The sequence below is a fragment of the Heteronotia binoei genome, chromosome 1 (assembly GCF_032191835.1).
Source record: "Heteronotia binoei isolate CCM8104 ecotype False Entrance Well chromosome 1, APGP_CSIRO_Hbin_v1, whole genome shotgun sequence".
In the NCBI taxonomy this organism is placed as follows: domain Eukaryota; kingdom Metazoa; phylum Chordata; class Lepidosauria; order Squamata; family Gekkonidae; genus Heteronotia; species Heteronotia binoei.
In genome coordinates this window covers 26,507,776-26,525,894 of record NC_083223.1, presented here as the reverse complement: position 1 = coordinate 26,525,894, position 18,119 = coordinate 26,507,776, and the positions used below count along the sequence as shown (strand labels likewise).

The following is an 18,119-nucleotide window of genomic DNA, read 5'->3' as shown; positions in this document are numbered from 1 at the left end:
TGGAAAGAGATGTTCTAAGCATGCGGTGTTTTATCTACTATATTTCAGCATCACTGCAAATCTATAAACCCCCCCCCCCCAGTAAAATAAACAGAAAAGAATGTCTGTATGGCACTCAAGTACTTAATAGACAACAGGCCAAACATTCCCAGAGAGAAGATTCTGACCTTTTGCATTAATTCTCATTCAGAAAATAGTGACCAGAGGTCAGGACTACTGCTTTTCAAGAAATTCTGGAACACCATGGACAGTTCTCCTTTCTCTTCCTTTAACATATGGGACATGACATTATGTCTCCATTCCTGCTACATACTGGCTTCCACTAGAGACAGGTCTACTAAATAAATGGTATGATGATGTCACATCTTGAGTTTGTCTTACTAAATCATTACAGGAAGAGATGTGGAGCAGAATGCTTTCTACCATATCTTGTCCCAGCTACGCTTGCAAAATTCTCAAGTAAAATGCAAGGCTGCAATAGCATGGCATGGCAACCCAAAATATTCAGTTCTTCTCTTTGAGCACTCAGAACTTTAGGGTGCATGTACATAAAAATCCACATGCGAAGGATTCAGAATCACTTAGCAGTCATAAGGGAAGGAGCAGAGATTAGGAGCAGGACATCTAGGCAGTGTATGCAGGGGGAAGCATCTGGCTGTATCACAGGTTAGAGGTGAGGCAGCCTTCTACTGGCTAGCCTTGGGCCAAATGCCAGTGGTTCCTCCACTCCCAAGAATGGTGTTCTGCAGTTGCCATGCCATTTGGTCATTACTGAAGGGTAAATACCAGCATTTAGTTGCTTTCCTCCTCCTTGCCTGTCCCCTTTTGGACTGTATTATACTGTGGACAGTTGTTTTGATCTATATGCCACATCCAGCACATTGGTCGAAGGTCATAAAAATACCAAATAGATGAAATAAAGGCAGGGTGCCCAGCCTACTCTTGCTTCCCTATACTCCTTACTCACTTGCACATTCTTCTTGTCTCACACATGGAGTGGAGATTCATTGCCTTACCCTTTCCAGATGGGAAGAACAGTATACCCAAGTAGCTTAAATGCACAAGACTTTATATTATGAAAAGAACAAATCTAAGTGTAAAGATAGAAATAAGGCAGTGACCCAGCCAATGCTAGAACATACTTAACAGTCTTCTACTGAAGTGACTTTCATGTATTTAACTGCTGCCCAATGTGTTGCTTAAATACTCCCTCTACTAGTCTGCGGTCAGTAAACTTTTGCTCCATTGTTCAACGCAGCCCACCTTTGCTTCCTCTTGTTTAAAGCTATTGTTGAACATCTGGGCTAAAGTTGCAAATGAAACTGTCAGGGGAAGCATGAAGTTTTCAAACTCATCCTCATCTTCTCCTAAAGGAGAAAAAGAAAAGCACAAAACAAAGTAGAATCATATTAAGAGATTGACATAACAGTCAACTGCATGTTCCCTGCAAACAAAAACAAAGTTCTTCCAACTGACCCAAGGAAACCTTAAGGTTGGTATTAGGGATGGGCACAAACTGCAAAAATGTGTTGCATTTCATGGCTGAACCACAAACCAAATTAGTTTGCTCTCTGATGAACCAGTTCAGCTCATGGTTTATGGCCCCAGTAAACCTTGTTTAAAGAAACTGCAGTTTAACGGGACTGCAGAAAAAAAGGGTTTTCATAAAACAGTAAAAACAGATGAGTGGTGGAAGCGCTCCCAGTTGCTCAGCCGTTTCAGGCCTTCTTGTGCAGTCCCTTTAAAGTTTAAAGGGACTGCACAAGAAAGCCAGGAAACTGGGAGCAGCCTGTCTGGGGAAGCCCCATCTGTTGTCTGGAGATCCAGACTCAGAGTCACTTTAAATCTCTGCTTTCTGCTCTGACCAGGAACTGGCATGAACCCCACAAACTGTGTTAAAAGTTTGTGAAAGTACATGACTGTGGACCCCTCATGAACTTCAGTTTCTGAACCATGAACAGAGCAACATTCATCTTAAATTTTGCTTCATACTCATCCCTAGTCAGCATTCCTTTAGTTTTGAAATTTTTAAAAACTGAATACATTTTCTGAGCAGGATATCAATATTCACAAATCAGCTCACCAGCTGAGCAACCCAGGCTGGTTCCTTTCATGCTTCCTCCTTAGCCTAATGATTTCTTTCATCCTGATGGCATTAGCTAATAACTCATGGGGTGTTTTCGCACTCACCTTCAAGTGGCGCAACCACCCTCTTCACGCCGGAGGATCTGCAGGGATTTCGCATAAGAAGCGCCGGAGCAGCCAAAAGAGCCGGAAAGTTCCGTCGCGAAACCCGCTCAAACGGAAACCGCCAAGAAGCAGGAAAACGTTTGAGCTGCTTTTGCGACGGAAGTCGCCGGCTCTTTTGGCTGCTCCGGCGCTTCTTATGCAAAATCCCTGCAGATCCTCCGGCGTGAAGAGGGTGGTCGCGCCACTTGAAGGTGAGTGCGAAAATGCCCATGTAGTTATTGCTGTTCTTTCTATTAGTGTTTTCTAGTAATAAGGAAATGCTTCCTACTTACTGCATACATAAGAAAAACTTAGTTGCCATATTTTTTTTATTCTCACAACAATTAATTGTCTCAGTGATAATCAGGTCCAAAATATTCTCTCTCTCAACATTACCATTGTTTTGACATGCCAAAACCAACTCCAACAAAGATTAACATGACATAACCAAGGATGTTCTTTTTCAAAAGTGACACCTGTTCACCAACATGTGTCTGCGTTCTGGCAGCTCCTGGCGAGGACTCAGTCAGGGCCCCCTGGGCATCCCCAACAACTGTCCCGAAGCAAGGGACCCCCAGAAGACCCCACTGGAGCTGCAACCGCCCAGAGGTCGCCCCATGTACCTGGGAGCCAGGTGGGCCAAGGGAGAGTTGGTAGAGTCCTATGGCAGCAGGCACAAGAGGGAAGTGCCAGTTACCCGACAACTGAGGAGGGATGAGCCAGGCTGCAAGTCTGCAGTGGAAGGTGCTGGAGACTGCAGCAGGCACCCCAGGAGTGCAGTGCATCCCCTCTGCGTCCAAAGTATCAGGTCCACAAAGTATCAGGTCTGTGGGCCGCTTGGAGCCGGACCAACCCAGAAGAGGCTCCCCCAGGAAAACTGCAGGCCACTTGCCCTAAAGATGTCCCAGCCTCATCTGGGCATCTAAACTTGAGGATGGGACTTGGGGCAAGGGTCAGTAAGGAGGGAGGTAGGGATCAGGGAAGAGAATAAAAAGAGACCAGTAAGGAGGAACTGGGAGGAAGGATGCTGGGCAACTGGGTGAGCTGGGGTGGAGGGGAGAGAGAGAGAGAGAGAGAGAGAGAGAGCCAATTCACCTCAGAATGGTAATCTCCAGCCACCTCACAGAGACGCCCAAGTAGCACAAAGGTAACAGCCACCAGGGGAATGGTTATAAGAGAGAACAGGGCATGACAGTTTGAGACAAACATAGTATGTAAACTCTAGGACAGGGCCCTTGGGGGGTTCAGGAAGAGTGACATTCAAGGGACCCTACTTGCTTTGCACTCTTGGCTGCCAAGCTAGGACAGCCTGTCTAAATAGCTCTTCCCTGCAAGGAAATGCATACATATTCACCCTCCTGAAATACTCAGTAGCATGGCCCTGCTTGGCTTTCAAGACTAGAGGAAAGCAAAAGGAACCCATTATTGACATCTAATGGCACTGCTGTCTTCCTCCAAAGAGAAAGAGAAAACCAGCAGGAAAATTTCATGTTATCTTCCAGACTTAAAAGAGCCATGCAGAAGAACTAGTGCTACAGCAGATGAGCAGACAACTTGGGAGGGAGCTAAGAAACTACAAGCGGTGCAAAGGGTTACCAGTGTGAACTTTCACAAGTATATAGCATCAAAGTCAAAAACAGATTTACCTGTTGCTAACTTATTTCCAGGCTGAATTCAAGGTGCTGGTTTTTACATATAAAGTTCTTGTGACTCACACACTTAAAGGACCACCTGTCCATGAATAACGATCTGTGCTTACTGCTTTTTTTATCTGTGCCCTCCGCCCAGCAGGTTGAAATCTCAACTGGATTAAGAACTTTCTTTGGCCTTTAGCCCCTGGGTCCTGTGGAACAGGCTTCCCAAGGAACTTCCCTCCTAGTGTTTCATAGACTGTAAGTTGCCCCCCCCCCCGGACATTTGTATGCTGAGTTTGTATCCTGCTGGTTATTCTTAAATGGTTCAATTGGTACCTATTTTATTCTTTGCTTGATTAAAACCTGGTTTTTACACTTTTAAAGTGGCTGATTGGTTGCTGCCTTAAATGTAGGAAGGAACTGTTTAACAAAAAAAGTGTATGATATATCGCAACAAAACTGGAGTTGGGCACTTGACTAGTTAACTATTGCATTAAACTTGTCTGATATTGTTTTTGTATAAATCAGGCAAACTAAGAGTAGCAGATGTAAGGCTGGCAGGTTAAAGAAAAATATAGGGTTGGATCCTGATAGAGACCTATTATACACTGGTTGGTTCCCTCTTTTTGTTTTGTTTTGCATCCTCCCCACCCCCGCTGTCATCGTGCATGTCTGTTGGGTTTTCATTTTTTGTTCTGCTCTGTTCCCTTCCCCCTTCAGTGCTCAATTCCCATTCTTGCACACAGTTTCTCTGAGGTTTCTCAGAATTGTTTTGTGGTAGTCTTTTCCCTTGTTTTGCTTCAAAGCTGAAGGTAAAATTCAAAAGCAGACAGATTGCCTCAGATTTCTTCCCTCCCTTTTCCTGTCCCTTGAAGGCTACTCCCTGCCCACATCTAGGTTGCTGCTGCCAAAGCACGAACTGACCAACAGAGTTTGTGCAGAGGAGCCTACATAGACTACAGGCCAGCTAGAGCTGCTTCAAGCAACTAATTCCCTTTCAATGAGATGTAGGGAATAATATCCACCAATGCCAATCATGGGCTTCTCTTTTTCCCAATCCAGGCCTAGTTTCCACATGCAGAAGTATGAGGTGGTAGTAGAATGCTGAAGGGGCAGGCTGGACTGCACCTTGGCGGGCAATGGGTTCCAGTTTTGAATGATTCTTCACTTAAAAAAAAAAATCCTCCCTGAAAACAAAAAACTAGCACTGCAGCAAGAGAGCTGCTTGTTCCCCTTCTTTTTCTTTGCAGGGCCTTTTAAAGGGAACGCTTCAAAAACGTGACACTCCTGTTCATGTGTGAAGTGTTTCAGTTCACTCAACCAACCCCTGCATTTGATCACAGACTCCCCTCTCCCCACCAGATCCCAATCTGGGAAGATAGCCTTGGAGCCCCCACCCCATCCCCACTTTTATTCTTTTTAGGAACAAGGCACCTTGAATCACTGAATCACGGGCAAAGCCAAACAGTGCCACAGGGCAGGGATGGAAGCCTTTGCAGGACACAGAGCCTGCTGGACTTTCCCTCGCATTTCCCCCAATCCAGGTTCCTCCATCTCTGCCCTGTCTGTGCCAGGCATAGCCCCCGCCACCACCTCTTGCTGCCCTTCTGCAGAGGGACTTGCAGTCCCCCATCTGCCCTGTGCTGCAACCTGGCTGACATGGCCAGGCGCATCAAGGGCAGCTTGGCAACGGGTGTGCAGCAGCTGGGGATGGAGGGTCAGAGGGGTGGGTGGCTGTTCAGGCACCCCCTCTTCTGGGCACATTTCTGCCTTGGCTCTCTGGCACTGGGAACTGAGTGCTCATCTCCACAGTTGGCTGACATTAGCTTCTTAACAGTGCACACAAGGAGAGAAGGTAAGAGTGGGGCCAGGCTGCCGGTCACACCAGGGCACTCAGTACTCGCCAGCAAGCAGATCTGTCACAGACCTCCCAGTGCTTGGACCTAGCAGTCAGGCCACTCACCCAAGAGCACAGACTGGGAGCAGAGGAGTTGGGAGGGAGAAAGAGAGGGAAGGGAGGAGCTGGCAGCCATGAGGCACCGTGCAGCTGAGCAAGGGACAGTCTGGAGAGCTTCAGGAATGGCACTCAGGTGAGCTCCATCCCCAACTGAGGCCTGCACATAAAAATGGCAGGAAAACGACAACTTATGTTTTATAGTCAAGGTGTCAGCTCCTCAGCAGTCCTCAATAATCAGGCCTCTCTGACATTCAGAAAGGTTCATTTAACTGATAGACATTTTACAGCAATATGACTCTGCGTCAGAACTGGCTCTCCCAGGTAGGGCCAGATCTTTATACCCCCTCCTGGACCATTATAAGCCCGCCAAAACCCAGTTAAAAAACCCCACAAAGAGCAAGGGTGAGCACTTCTCAGCCAGCCCACTTTGTGCATAACAAGTGCTGAAGAAGACATAGCTTGTCCTTGAGGTCCAGATATAGGCCACACCAACAGTGCAGAGTGATTACTTCGTAAGTTACAGACAGAGGCAAAGCAAGCAAGGCAACACAGAATATAACTCCCCCAAACATTCCCATTACAGTTACAGAGATTAACAGAAACAGAGAAGAGCAATATTCATGGCAAGGCCCCTTGACACAAGGGGCCAGAAATTAGCAATTGCTTTACTTTAGAAAATGTCAGATTTTCCTTTGAAAAGAATTAAAAATATGGCAAACATGATCAGCATCTAGTGATCTGCCCTTTTATTTGTGTTTGCATGGTTTTCAATGCCAGACAATATAGATAGAACTTCACAAGACTCAGATATACATTGACAGCTGCCAGTGTAACATCTGCAATGAAATGGAAGACAGAAGACTGCCCTACAATAGAGATGTGGAAAGGGAAATTAGCTGAATATACAGCAATGGCAAAACTAATTATATAAAAAGAAGACCACTCAAAGAATTTCAGCAGAAATGTCAAGCCTACAAATCATATTATGAGAACAGTTAAATATTCAGATTCCTGAAACTATTTGTATATTATATCAGAAATGAAAAAGATATTGATTATAGTTATAACTTTTTAATTATTTAGTATTCCATTAGCATATAGAATCACAGAATCATAGGCCGTTTTCGCACTTAGCGTTTGCTCCCCTTATTCCGCGGCGCAATTATGTCCGGATCATTTTCCTTGTTTTCGCACTAGTGACTCTTTTGCGGAGTCGCGTTCCCTGAAGCCCCGGCTCAAATCGTTTTCGCACTGGCATCGAATTGACTTCGATGCCATGTCAATCTTTTTTTTTTAAGCGCAATTCCAGTTGCGTAACAACGTAACAAGAGAATCCCCTTTTCGCGGGCAAACCATCACGTGACGCTTCTGGTTAAGTATTGGCTGCAGCAGCAGCATCATCCACACTGCCTTGTATCGTCAGAAGCATGAATCCAGATGACGAGACTATGGCGCTGCTTTATTCAGCATTGGAGCTTCTGCTTCTGTGCCTCTGCGCCGGGCGCCAAGTCCTCTGCACCGGAGGAAAACTCCTCACTCATCGTGCATTTAGATCCCAGAATCCTCTGATCTCCTCTAGAAAGTCTGACGCCCGGCTTCGGCTGATTAGAGGTGACACTCGCCGCCAGGAACGTAGATGGCACTATCTTGCCGGAACGCGGTTTTCGCCCAGGTATTGGGTGTTCCCTCGTGAACTGCTCTGGTGGGAGAACTTTGTGCTTGTGTACTGGGGTGACGAGCAGTGGCTTCATAACTTCCGGATGACCAGAGGGACCTTCCTGGAGATTTATGCCGCTGTGAAGGACAAGCTGGAAAGGCAAACCACACGGATGAGGTCTCCGGTCCACCCTGAGAAGCGGCTCGCGGTAGCGCTATGGTACCTCGCAACCGGAAGCGCCTATCGGGAAGTCAGCTGGCAGTTCGGGATCGGCCTTTCCACCGTCCATGGGATTGTGATGGAGGTCTGCGAAGCCATCGAGACCCGTCTGTTTTCAAAGGTCGTCTGCCTCGGTGACGACATTGGAACGGTGTGTATATTTTTTCCCCCCTTCCCTAGTTTTGCGTTATAACGCAATATCGATATATAAGACCATGATGCGATTCTCCATTGCTAATACAGTGGACGTTGCATTAACCTTGACCTGATCCATTGTACTCCATTTCTCAACAGATTATGGATGGTTTCGGTAAACTCGGTATGCCGCATACGGTGGCTGCTGTGGACGGATCGCACATACCGATACGGGCGCCTGGGGGGAGAACTGAGGTGTTCTGCAACCAGAAGATGTTCTGTTCGGTGATCCTCCAAGGCACGGTTGATCACACAGGACGCTTCCTGGATGCAGAGTTTGGCTACACCGGGAGGACCAACGATGCCTTCGTTTTTGCAAACAGCCATCTCTGCACCGGCAATGATGCAGGGCTCTGGGTTCCAGGGAACCCTACGGTGACTTTTGGAAATGTGACCATCCCTGCGCTTGTATTGGGCGACGGAGCGTACCCCCTTAGGCCGTGGCTGTTGTCCCCGTACAGGAAACCCATCGGGCCCGTGCAGAAGCACTTTAACAAGAAGCATGCCAGGGCCAGGAACGTGGTGGAGCGTGCTTTCGGGCGGCTTAAGGCTCGCTGGCGTGTCCTGCTAACGCGAATGAACGTGCAGTACCGGAGTGTGTTCTCCATCATGACCGCATCTGTGACTCCGCACAATATTTGTGAGGAAAAGGGACATGCGGTCACGCTGGATATTCCTGATAAGGGGATAACACTCCTCCCGGACCCAGAAGAGCCAGACTTTAGGGTGATCAACAGGAGGCAGTTAGAGAGGGGGAGGGTTGTGCGTGATGCTGTCGCAGAATTCATTTATCAAAGGAGAAGATGATTCTGCGGCTTTCTGCCCACCATGTCTCCCACTGCCGCCAACTGCTGTTTCGTTGTTTCGATGTTACGCTATTTCAACCATTCCCTGTATAACTGCCTTTTTATGCTTGCCTATTTTCACCTTCCGCCCTGTAAAACTGCATATTTCTTAAAATTATGCCTGCGTTTGTTTAGACTGCTTCCCGTTATAGCGAATAAAGTTTTGTGCATTATAAACTGCATTGCTTTCATTTAGTTTGGTGGCGGTTGGGGGGGGGGGAGTAATATTTCGGTGCACCAGGGGTCTTACATGTGCTTCTGGCCTGGGTCTGTTTTTGCCTTGGCGATCAGGATATGCCTTCCCCATGATTGGATAAATCAAAGCGGAAAGGGGAGGCTGCTATTTTGCAAAATCGAAAGTGCGTTATTTCGAAATGGCGGCCGGGGGAAGGAGAGGGACGTTCTGGCAGCGGGAGGAGGTGCTGGCAATGTTGGAGATTGTGGAGAGGAGCGGGCACGCTCGCGAAGTGATGTCCAGCACCCACCTCACCACAAGCCACATCTATGAGGCGATAGCCAGGAGGCTGCAGCGGAGAGGGTTTGAACGGACTGCTGCGCAGTGCCGCTCAAAAATCAAACGCCTCCGCTGCAGCTTAGAGTTGGAAGGGACATCTAGGGTCATCTAGTCCAACCCTCTGCACAATGCAGGAAACTCACAAACACCTCCCCCTAAATTCACAGGATCTTCATTGCTGTCAGATGGCCATCTAGCCTCTGTTAAAAAATCTCCAAGGAAGGAGAACCCACCACCTCCTGAGGAAGTCAGGAAGTTCTTCCTAATGTTGAGCCAGAAACTCTTTTGATTTAATTTCAACCCATTGGTTCTGGTCCTAACTTCCAGGGCCACAGAAAACAATTCCACACCATCCTCTAGATGACAGCCCTTCAAGTACTTGGAGATGGTGATCATATCACCTCTCAGCTGCCTCCTCTCCAGGCTAAACATCCCCAGCTCCTTCAACTTTTCCTCATAGGACGGTCTCCAGACCCCTCACCATCTTTGTCGCCCTCCTCTGGACCCATTCCAGCTTGTCTATATCCTTCTTAAAATGTGGTGCCCAAAACTGAACACAATACTCCAGGCGAGGCCTTACCGGAGCAGAGTAAAGTGATACCATCACATCATGTGATCTGGACACTATACTTCTGTTGATATAGCGCAAAATGCCATTTGCCTTTTTAGCCACCGCATCACACTGTTGACTCATGTTCAGCGTATGATCCACTAAGACCCCTATTCGCACATACTACTGCTAAGACAAGTCTCCCACATTCTATAACCATGCATTGGATTTTTCCTATCTAAATGCAGAACTTTACATTTATCTCTGTTAAAAATCATTTTATTGGTTTTAGCCCAGTTTTCCAGCCTGTCAAGGTCATCCTGTATCCTGTTTCTGTCTTCTTCTGCGTTTGCAACCCCTCCCAATTTAGTATCATCTGCAAATTTAATAAACATTCCCTCTATTCCTTCATCCAAATCATAGATAAAGATGTTGAACAAAACAGGTCCCAGGACAGATCCTTGAGGTACTCCACTTGTCACTTCTCTCCAAGAGAATGAGGAACCATTCACAAGCACTCTTTAGGTGCGATCTGTCAACCAGTTACAGATCCATCTAACACTAACAGGATCCAAACCACATTTTACCAACTTGTCAACAAGGATAGTATGTGGAACCTTATAAAAAGCCTTACTGAAATCAAGATAAACAATGTCTGCAGCATTCCCCTGATCCAGCAAGGTAGTCACTTTCTCAAAAAAAGAGATCAGGTTACTCTGACATGACTTGTTCTTGAGAAAACCATGCTGGCTCTTAGTAATCACATCCATTCTTTCTAAATGTTCCAGGACCAACTGTTTGATTATTTCTTCTAAAACTTCCAGGTATAGATGTCAAGCTGATGGGTTGGTAGTTATCCGGATCCTCTTTTTTCCCCTTCTTGAAGATGGGGACAACATTCGCCCACATCCAATCTTCCGGCACCTCTCCTGTTCTCCAAGAATTCTCAAAAATAATAGCCAGAGGCTCAGAAATTACATCTGCAAGCTCTTTTAGAACCCTTGGATGCAATTCATCCGGCTCTGAGGATGAATATTTTGTAAGAATAAGACTTAGAAATTGTTGAATGATTAAGATAATAGCTAGGTTTTTAGGCTGGTTTAAACTTTGGCCACCAAATGAGAAGGGAGCACTCACTGGAGAAGATCCTGATGCTGGGAAAGACAGAAGGCAAAAGAAGAAGGGGTTGGCAAAAGATGAGATGGTTGGACAGCGTTACTGATGTAACAAACATGAATTTAAGCAGACTTCGGAGGATGATGGAAGACAGGAGGGCCTGGCGTGACTTTGTCCATGGGGTCGCAAAGAGTCAGACTCAACTGTGCAACTGAACACCAAAAAAAAAATGTAGCATAAAATTTGTCTAACTGTAAAAAATGTAATCATTTTATTGTTAATAGAATATTGCAACTCAGAAAGTTCTTGTCTATTCTTTTAAAATGAGAATTCACTGCAAGATATTGTAATAATCTTTTACTATGTGCTCTCACATTTGAAATATGTGTTTTTACCAAAACAGTTCATTTTACTTGTATGCAATTACTCAAAATATTTGAAAATTATCCATGAATTTATATTTTCCCCTTCTGTACTCCACATTCTCCTTCTGTACTTTCACATTTGTAATAGTTAAATGATTAAGACAATGTCTAGGTTTTTAGGATATTTTAAACTTAGCATAAAATTTGTCTAACTGTAAAAGATGTAATCATTTTATTGTTAATAGAACATCACAATTAAGAAAGTTCTTTTTAATTCTTTTAAAGACAGAATTCACCTCCAAATACTGTATAATGATGTTTTACTATCTGCTCTCACATTTGAAGTATGTATTTTTACTAAAACAGTTCATTTTATTTGTATGTAATTACTCATAACATCTTAAAATTATTGCTGAATTTACATTTTCCCTTCTGTATTCCACTTTTTTTTGTTGGAAAAAAATAATAACAAAAAAAGACTTGCTTGAAGACTGGCAGTGAAGGGGAAGCTTACCACATCCTCAGGCAGCCAATTCCACTGCTGAACTATTCTTACTGTTAAAAAAAAAATCCCCTAACATCCAGCTGGTACCTTTCTGCCCACAATTTAAACCCATTATTACAAGTCCTATGCTCTGCTGCCAAAAGAAACAGCTTACTACTCACCTCTAAGTGACAGCCCTTCAAATACTTCAAGAGAGCAATCATGACCCTCCTCAACATCCTCTTCTCTAGACTGAACATTCCCAAGTACATCAGCCTTTCCTTGTATGCCTTGGTCTCTGGGCCCCTAACCATCTGCATCACTGTCTTCTGCACCTAGGGCCGGCCCTAGACTGTCTGGAACCCTAGGCAAGGGTAATGTCTGGTGCTCCCCCCTGCACCAATAACTTCATTGAGTCACATCAGGGGCACCCAATTCAACACCCCAGAAGGTCAGCGCCCTAGGCAATTGCCTAGTTTGCCTCATGGCAGGGTTGGCCCTGTCTGCACCTGCTCCACTCTGCCCACATTCTTAGTGAATGTGAGGCCTCCAGAATTGCACAGAGTATTCTAGGAGTGGCCTGATCAATGCAGTATACAACAGGACTATGACGTCTTGTGATATGAATGTTATGCCTCTGTTGATACACTCAGGGCTTTTTTCTGGACAAAGAGGTGCTGAAACTCTCAAGAGGGAAATAAAGGAGAAACACATAGGTGCCCCTTGTGAAATCTTAAGCATTTTTTGAGAATTTTGTTTCCGCTAAGAGGTTCTGGAAGTCTGTTCTGCTGCATTCCCCCAGAAAAAAAGCCCTGAATACACCCCCAAACTGCATTAACCCTTTTTTGCCACTGCATCACACTGACTGCTCATTTTGAGCTTACAGACCTCCCACACCCTAAGATCTTGTTCACACACACTGTTACCCAGAAATGTCTCTCAATCCAGTATGGATGCCTGCCGTTTTTGTTACTTAGATGTAGAACTCTGCATTTATCCTTGTTGAATTGCATCTTATTCACAGTGTGTTCTGATCTCATTGAATTCTATAGCCTTTGGGTTATTTTCTCCTCCCAATTTGGTGTCATCTGCAGATTTAATGTGTAGTCTTTCTACATCCTCATACAGATCATTTATCAAAAACATAGAAAAGTACCGGAGCCCAGAAACAAGTCGTGGCACCCCAATGGATAACTCCCTCCAGTCAGATGAAATGCCATTGACAAGTGCAGATCTCCAACCAGTTCTCTATCCACCTACCCTCCTACAGTCCAGTCCGCGGTTCTCCAATTTACCCATCAGAACATCATGGGGAACCCTGTCAAGAGTCTTATTGAAATCCAAGTAAACAATGTCAATGGTGTTCCCACAATCCTGTAAGCTCGTCACTGGATCAAAGAAGGAAACAAGGTTGGTCTAGCAGGACCTGTTGGGGACAAATCCATGCTGACTCCCCTAGATCACAAAGTTGTCCTTCAGATGCTTGCAGATTGACCCTTTAAAATCTGCTCCTGTACCTTTCCTGGGACAGAGAGCAGACTCTCTGGCCTGTAGTTTCCTGAGTTTTTTCTCCCTCCATTTTCCAAAGATTATGGTAACAGTTGCCTTCGTCCACTCTTGTGGCATATCTTCTGCTGTCCAAGAGGTCTTGAAGATGATAGACAAAGGCAATGCAAGCTCTCTAGAAAGTTCTTTCAGCACTCTTGGATGCACACCTTCTGGTACAGAGAATTTGTACTCATTCAATGCAGCCAGGTGCCACTCAACGACCTCTCTGTCTGTGTCGACTAGCAGCTCAGACACCACGCTTTGCCTACTGCTATCTCTAGATAAGTCTGTTCTTTTTCAGGGAAAAAAACTGAGACAAAATAGGCATTGAGACTTTCTGTTTTCTCTCTGTCCTCTACATGAAGCCAGCTGGGTGACCTTGGGCCATAGTTCTCTCAGCGTCTAAAAACAAGTCTGGCTCATCAATAGCATAGCCCTAAGAGCTAGAACTTGCAGCTGCCAGACAATCTTCGGATCTCATGGCTATTCTACACACAATGTTGTGTGATAATTAAGTTATCTACTTTCATATAACAGTGGGCCTATTGCCTCTTTTACCTTGTGTTTGCTTCTCACAGCTGAAGAAGTTTTTCTTGTTGTAGCAAGTGTCAGAACTTGTAACTTTCCTATGTGCTGTTAGCCAGACCAACTCCATGCTGTAACCTGATACTAACCCATGCTATGCTGTATAAACAACTAACACCAGATCCCAGAGCCTGGCAATATTCTGTGATCACTGAAGGGTAACCGATAGCCTAGGGTCCACATCTGCAGGTGGCCTTTTGAAGCCAAGCCGCTTGGCCTTCACAGCAGGGAAGCATCCTCCTTCCTGATAACAGAGCCTGGGAAGGAGACACTTGTCTGCAATCCGTGTGAAAGATGACTTTATGGTATCTCTTCTGACTGCATAAAATGTAACCAAATGCCAGTACTGGCATTACTGTTATCTCGTACCTCCAGCACTATAGTTCTCAATAAAGATCCTTTACTCTGTAACCAGTTTGGGAATCGTCTGAAGTTCTTCAAGTTCTGACAGCAAGCCTCCCTGGCCAACATCAGCTCACTCTGAGCTTTAGCCTGTCTGATGGCTGACCCAGCAATCCTCATATACTTTTCTTTAGAGGTATGTCCTTCCCTCCATTTTTGGAACATTTCCTTTTTCTTAATGAGCTCATCATGGAATGCTGTGTTCATCCACAATGACTTCTTGGTTCCCCTACTATTGGAATAGTGATGGATTGAGCCTGCAAGAGTCCTTGCTTTAGGAGACCCCATCCTTCACTTGCTCCTTTGCCTTCCAGCATTCTTGCCCATGAAATTATTCTCATCATACCCTCAAGTTCATAGAATGACTCTCATCATGCCTGACATCTGGCATGCCAATCAAACTTTACTCCAGCACAGCTTTTAAAGGGATTTCAATCTGAAGCTGTAGCTCAAGATTTTATTTTTGTCATAGGAAGTGCTCAGATATGCCAATGAGCTATTACCAGCATGGGTGGCAGATGAAATGTACACTTGCTATATTACTCTGGCAATCTGAGTTGGTGGATGCAGTTGTTACACTAAGGATCAGATCATTACAAAAGCGTGGATTTTCATGAAATGGAACCTCAAAGTGGGAGAAGATCCTTGGAGACTCACATAACAAATGAATTTACAGGCTCTGTGGAATTTATTCACTTATTTCTATGGTTGCTTGATGACTGTCTAGTTAGCCTCTGGAATAAAAGAGCAGTTTGGCTAGTGTGACAGTATTTCCTAGCCATCTCTTCTCTTGTCCTCCAAGACATAGTTATCATCGGTTAATGGATAAATGAACTATTTAAGGCATCATGAGCAAAACAAGAATTTGTGACTAATATGACCAATTATGCCAATGTTCTCATATGAAGGTGACAGAGGACAGTGTCTTGGTTCCAACTGCACCTAGACAGTGTTATGGTATCTGTTGAGTCCATATTCTATTCAATCAAAAAAGTATAATATGCAGCTTCCATTTTGGCTTATTAAGACGAAGACCGTTTTCGCACACAGCTCACCTCGCAGTCACAATCCTGTTCCCTCCGCAGCGTCTGGTTGGATTTCCCACCGTCTGCGCTGAAGTTACAGGAAGTGCCACAGCTTTTGCGTAGCAAACGTAAACTGCTAAAACCCAGTTTACGTTTGCTACGCAAAAGCCGCGGCACTTCCTGTAACTCCAGTGCAGATGGTGGGAAATCCGACAGACGCTGCGAAGGGGTAAGCTGTGCGAGGTAAGCTGTGTGTGAAAATGGTCATACTGTGAGATGGAATTATTAGAGCCTCAATGAGTTAAAAACAAATGCCAACTTCTTTTAGGATTTTCTTGCAATCTATACTAGTAGATGACCCCTCCAATTACTAAGCTGCTTCACAGATCATGTCTCTTGTATCAGGGTAACTTAAGGTCAAACAAAACACGACAAAGGCAGCTATGGTTGGTCACATGGTACAGAGTCCAATTTTTGACACAAAGTGGTACACTGAAAGAGGGAAACTGAACCCTGAATTCCTTGTTAACACCACACATTCAGTCAATTCAGGACATTTTTCTCCCAGTCAGCTCACTTGCTGTATTGCAGCCCAACTGGGGGGGGGGGGGGGGAGAGGTTTGGGAAATGGCCCTTCACGCTACCCATCTTTTGATGTTAAAATCAGACTCTTTCCTATTATATATGAACAGGACAAAAAATGTAGTTGACTTCCATCATTTCTAATTTGGCCGTTAGTGCAGATTTTAATTAAAAAGAAACAAACTTGGAGGTGCTTGTAGGAACACAACCCCCCCCCCCCGATACATCTACAAAATAAATCGCACAATCCATCAGGAACATTTTAAAACTAATTTATCACCTTCACTAGGACTGATTCCATCTCCACTTTGTGGATATGGTGCCCTTGCTTCTGCAGTATTATGACTGTTACAACCAAGTACATTCAGATCAGAAGAAGTCACAACTAAGATTATTTCACATATGCATCCTTTTCAAACTTTTGTTTTTGTGTATTTTCAATGTGTTTTTTTTAAATGACAATATGCTTTTATAGATTCAGATGGTAGCTATGTTGGTCTGAAGCAGCAGAACAATGTTTGAATTCAGCAACAAAGTTTTATTTTGGGTATAAGTTTTCGTGTGCATGCACACTTCTTCAAATACTTGTTAATATGCTTTAATGTGATTCTACCTAGGGTGTCTAATCTTCACAAAAGGTTGTGTGGGAGGTTTAGAGATCATATTTTGCTTTCTCTTGTTCTTCTGTGATAAGGAACCTGCTAGGAGACTGGCCTGTAGTTTCCTGAGTTTTGCTAAGGAATCTTCTAATACTTAATAGAGCACTGTTACATTTAAATACAAAAAAGTCAGAGGTCTTCAGGGCAGCCTATAATCAATGAAATAAAACTCAGAAAGTTCTAAATCTAGCCCTTCATTCTTGGTACAGAACACTTGACCAGAATGTGGGTTCTTCAGTGGAAATGGAATTGATCTTGTGTCCAAAGCTCATGTTTCTATAACTCAACAGCCTGATCCTAAACATACTTACTTAGAAGTCAGTTTCCCTGAGTTCAATTACACTGACTTCTTAATAAGCACATTTAGTTTTGGATCCAAAGCCAGTAGTAGTTAAATTACAGCTTCAGTGGACCAAAGACCTCAAATGCTGTCATAAATATATTTTAAGAACTGCTTGGCATAGCATTATTTTGATTCATGAGCAAATATCAATGTTGTCAGGAACTGCTTTTTAACAATCTTGAGGGATTTTCTCATTTCAGGAAGAGACAGAGGAATACTTTAAACAAACCCTTACCTAGATCTACCATGAGGAGGCGTGTGAGTGCAGTATAGAATGTTGTTCTGCACCGAAGGTCACTCAAGCAGTAATTATCATTGACACCCAAGAAAGGAAAGTGTTTACTCTGATGGGAAAAAAGGAGACAAAAGTCAAAATCTCTTAAAACTTTTAGTGAATTCTGAATACTGAAAAAAAACCATACCACCTACCGTATGGTTCTGTAGCATGAACTTCACTGCATCTATTTTCACAAGCTTTTTAAGAAGAATATAAGTATTTGATGTTAAGGGAAAAACATTATATAGTGTGAACAATCTTAACTTTTGTATTTTCTTATAGTCCTCAGAGCCTCTAAAACAAGCTATAGAGTATTAAAGGACACCATCTTTAAAAGCTTTTTAAACATGTTTTGCAAAATACACAAATAAATATCTAATATTCTTAATATTCTACATAGAAAGGAAGAGAGAAAGGAGATATTTTTAAAAAACATATTAATGGAAACAATGAAACACCATATGGCCACTTTCCAAAAGCTGAAAGTAAGGCTATAATGAACAAACAGGAAGGGCTAGCTAATTATATATGAGATTCTATGGTCAAGATCATTTTACAGAAATGGAAACTATATAGATGTAAAATAAATTCCAGGCATTACAAAGAGCTTTAAGAGTCTAATGGGAAATCTACTAGCATCTTGTCAGGCAGGCCAGCTGTCACATGGGGTAGGTGGGTCCCTACTCATCTGCAAGGTTGCCAGCAAGGTGACCAGGGGTTTTCCCTCCACCAAATTAGGATTCTGTCCAGTTGCGTGGGTCTCAAAGGATTATTGGCAACTCAGCAACATAGTTACATTCAATAGAACAAAGTAGGAGTCCAGTAGCACCTTTAAGACCAACCAAGTTTTATTCAGACTGTAAGCTTTTGTAAGCATGCATACTTCTTCAGACAAGGACAATGCATACTTCTTCAGTACAATGAGCAGAGCTA

The 18,119-nt window shown here is 44.0% G+C and overlaps 1 protein-coding gene across 3 annotated transcripts in view; it reads right to left on the bottom strand.

Annotated features, from left to right (window-relative positions):
- Positions 1-18,119, bottom strand: part of RANBP17 (RAN binding protein 17) — a 573,906-nt gene that overhangs the window by 198,316 nt on the left and 357,471 nt on the right. Inside the window, exons 17-19 of one of the 3 annotated variants that reach the window (XM_060232795.1) lie at positions 17,339-17,402; positions 17,145-17,253; positions 1,264-1,367 (exon numbers count right to left, since the gene is read on the bottom strand). The exons of the other annotated variants lie outside the window; for them this stretch is intronic. Coding sequence (XP_060088778.1) covers positions 1,264-1,367; positions 17,145-17,253; positions 17,339-17,402 — 277 coding nt within the window. The remainder of the gene's footprint in view (positions 1-1,263; positions 1,368-17,144; positions 17,254-17,338; positions 17,403-18,119) is intronic. 3 annotated transcript variants of the gene reach the window in all.